Raw genomic sequence first — 3,737 nt, forward strand, 5'->3', positions numbered from 1 at the left:
CTCTTTGAGTTTTTCCTGTAATGCTTGTGATTTAGGTAGCTATTATAAGAGTCCAAAGAAACATTTTGTTCAAAGCACAAACTTTGAGAGTGCTTTTCTGTATGGAGAGATGCATTGTAATTCTATGCAGTGTAAAAACTAACGCCTCCAGTGTCATTCATTTTGAGAGTGCATATCTTTCAAATAATAGGCAAAGTGGAGAAGAACTTAAGAAGCAGCATCTCGAGTGACGCATTTGCAAATAAATACTGATTAAAAGCATGACTTACGTAATTAATATTATTTTTGCTTGTCCCTAGTACTGTTGTGAATTTAGAATAGTTTTAACTGGATGTTTACAAAATGCTTTCCAGTGTGACCTTACTATGAGAATTTTCTATCTCTTCTAGGGTTTTCCTGGTACGTGATAGCCAAAGTAACCCCAAAACATTTGTATTGTCGTTGAGTCATGGATTAAAAATAAAACATTTCCAAATTGTGCCAGTAAGTGTATTTTTTTCAGTTTATGTATACAATTGTAAAACAAAACAATGGAATAATTGTGATGGGATATTGATGGATTTTTTTTCTTTAGCTGTTATGTGGAAGATACAAACAATTGCCATATCATTAAAAATAATCAGTATTTAGTAGAGTTGAACATTTTTGAGCTTTGCTGTTTGATCTGTTATAAAGCTTGACTAATATGAAGAAGTCCTAAAAATGTCTTGAAAAATAGACAGATCTATTTGAACTGGACCATATTGCCTCTTCATTTCTCAGTACGTGTACAATTTCTTTTCAGTCCTCTGTTTAGGTGCATTACCTGCAGTGCGTGTATGTGCACGTAGATCTCACTGACTCATCTGCTCAGGGTAGTTTCTCTCAGTATTTGGAGTCAAACATTTTTGTCTGACCTTTCTTCTTGATTCATGTTATTCTGGTATATTCATGCCCGTGTCTCCTTCAGGAGGATAATTTTAGCAAAAAATTATATCCTTATTTAGTCCAGCTACTTACAGGTAAACTGAAATTTCCTAAAATAAAATCGTATTTCCAACATTTTTCATTGAAGATGAAACCCCAATTCTCCTGCCCAAATGGCACACGTTTCCCATCGCTTCCACTCTCTGCAGAGGTGGTTTATGCTGTTTTCTTTACAGGCTGCTGCTGTTGAGACGAGAAGCACTTTTGGTTTATGTGTTTTAGCCACAGATGCTTGATACAACCGAGCAGACTTTTACTTATTTTTCTTCTCTCTCCACAAGAACCTTTCTTCCAGACCACGTAATATTCTAGCCTTGATGTTTCTAGGAGATTCTGGTGGTTTTCAACAGAAATGAATGTAGTGACACTTTTTTTTTTCCTTTCTGGTCTGGCGATCTCCTATGGTATTCATCAAATTTCTGTATGCTTTCCCTAGGGCTTGTAGCTGATATCCTCATTCAAAAAAGTTCCCATAGAATAAAACTTGAAGCATTTTTTGTGAGGAGGAAAGGAGTGAATTAATGTTAGTTAGAAGAACTGCCCAGGATTTTCTTCTGTTTAGGTACAAACTAGCTTATTAATCAAAGATCAAGGTTACCTTTTGAACTTCAGGATGTACTGTTCTAAACTCTTGCCTTTTCCCATTCATTGGGAAGAGAAGATAAACTTCCCTACTAGATGTAAATTAATAAATCACATTTAGATGGTCTTTTTACAAGTTAAAAGTTGTTCATTCTCTGAATTAGTTTTCTCTTACATTTTAGGTTGCTTGAGGTTATACTGTATTTAAGAATGTCCCCTTTCAGATAGGGCATGCAGCCTGCCAGTTCAAGCTTCTCCCACATTAACAGATGCATCATGTTAACATTGGTAACAGGTGCAATAGGTATTGCAGGAGGGTGGCAGGAAATTGATTGTAAAAAGTTGGAAAGAAAACCTTTGTGATACATCTGGGATCCCATACTATGAAAATTGGAGAACTTAATAGCTTAAAAGTATTTTTCAGCCTTACCACTCTCAGCTGATAACAGTGCAATCTTCAGTGCAGGCTATCCTGAAATTAGCTGTCCTGTAGTCCATCCAGAAGAAGAAGAATTGATACACGTTTCTGGGACATTTTCCAATAAATGTTATTTCCTAACAGCCTCCTTAGCTTGCCAAAGATGTTAGGTTCCTGGTCAGCATGATAGAAAGGGGTAGAATAACCAAAAGCCATAAGCAGTTCAACATCTGCTTCAGATGAGAAATCTGAATTGCAGGTAAGAGAGCTAGTTATATCTTCTCCCTTCCCCTGTACTCAGGTAGGGTAGTTGCATCTTTCCCTAGCACACCATCTGCTACTCTACGCTAGCCCTACTTCGAGGTCTTCTGTTCACTACTCTCTCAATCTTGTCAAGTATCTTTTTTTCCCTTTTCTTTTTAAAAATAGTTTAAATAGGTTTTTTTACACTCTATTTACATTATTACTAATTAGTCACTATTGCACTGAAGCATCTTGATGTTAGACATGTCAGCAGTAGAGGAAGTAAATCAAGAAAGTATACACTTAGGAGCACAACACAAGTTGTGCAAGAGGTAATGTTTAGTAACCTGGAATAGGGAAATACTGATGGTAAATTTTTAAGCATCTGAAAGTCAAAAGTAATCTTTCAAGGTATGTTTTGCAGTTTCTTCTTTCTCTCCTGTATCTATTCTAATACATGCATTTGAAGCTGCAACACTCCTTTCTCCTACAATAAAGAACTTATTACCACATCAAGCAAGTTACTTTTGCAATGGTCGGTTTCCTGTGTAGCAAATACCACCCAGCACACCAGTGCACTAGTGGGTAACCTCCTTGCACCTTGCAAGACCAGATACAAAGTGTAGCAGTCACACAGAATGTGAATAGAACAAAGGTTGAAATCTGTGAGTAAATTCAAGCTGGGTTGTTTCTTGTCACTCCGCAAAAACTCAGTATTCATACAGCTATCATTCCAAAGCAGAGGCATAAAGTAGCATTGTTCGTGCAGAAAGAATATTTCTCTACGTTTTTAACTGTTCTTTCCTTTTAGGCATGTACCTAACTCAAAGAGGGAGTGGAACGATGCATTATTTTTTTGTTTATTTTTGAACTTGCTCTAAATGATCACTGTATTTTTCCTTCTCTCAGTAGTCATAAGATTATGAATATCTTGGTCTACAAGAAGACTTCTCAAACAAGTGTTTCAACTGGGATGAAATACCATAGCAGAAGAGGACTTCATTCTATCTTGTTTTTCCATTTTTGCAGTTGGAAGATGATGGGAAGCTGTTCTATACCCTTGATGATGGTCATACCAGATTTACTGATCTCATCCAGCTAGTGGAATTCTACCAGCTTAATAAAGGAGTACTGCCTTGCAAGTTAAAGCACTATTGCGCACGAATTGCTCTTTAACCAAAGCATCTGTTGTTTCACCAGAGGGAAAGGAAGAAACTAGAGTACTTTTTCTTTTAAAGGCAATTTGTATAGTAAGAAGGGAAAAAGTATTACATTGTAAAGACTTTATGTTTAAGCTGCAAAAAAAAAATTATATTCAATATAGATGAGAACTTTGCTTCATGATTGTTACAGCAAAATTAACTTTATTGTTTTTTTAAAAAAACATTATTTCCTATGTAATTCTTTTGTGTTGTCTTGGACTTCTTTGTTTTTGTTTTTTTTTTTCCAACTGAAAACAATTTCAAAAGAATAATATTGTGTAAGTTCAACAAAAATACAATTGAAGGGAAGATCTTTGTTCTTAGGT

General features: G+C 35.6%; 1 protein-coding gene across 1 annotated transcript in view; it reads left to right on the forward strand.

The window, feature by feature from the left end:
- GRB14 (growth factor receptor-bound protein 14) overlaps positions 1-3,385 on the forward strand; it is a gene marked incomplete at its 5' end in the record, with an annotated part of 24,805 nt that extends 21,420 nt beyond the window's left edge. Inside the window, 2 exons of the mRNA XM_010182443.1 lie at positions 390-483; positions 3,239-3,385. Coding sequence (XP_010180745.1) covers positions 390-483; positions 3,239-3,385 — 241 coding nt within the window. The remainder of the gene's footprint in view (positions 1-389; positions 484-3,238) is intronic.
- Positions 3,386-3,737: the final 352 nt, after the last annotated feature.

This window comes from Mesitornis unicolor, unplaced genomic scaffold (genome assembly GCF_000695765.1).
Source record: "Mesitornis unicolor isolate BGI_N332 unplaced genomic scaffold, ASM69576v1 scaffold22024, whole genome shotgun sequence".
NCBI classification, from domain to species: Eukaryota; Metazoa; Chordata; class Aves; order Mesitornithiformes; family Mesitornithidae; genus Mesitornis; species Mesitornis unicolor.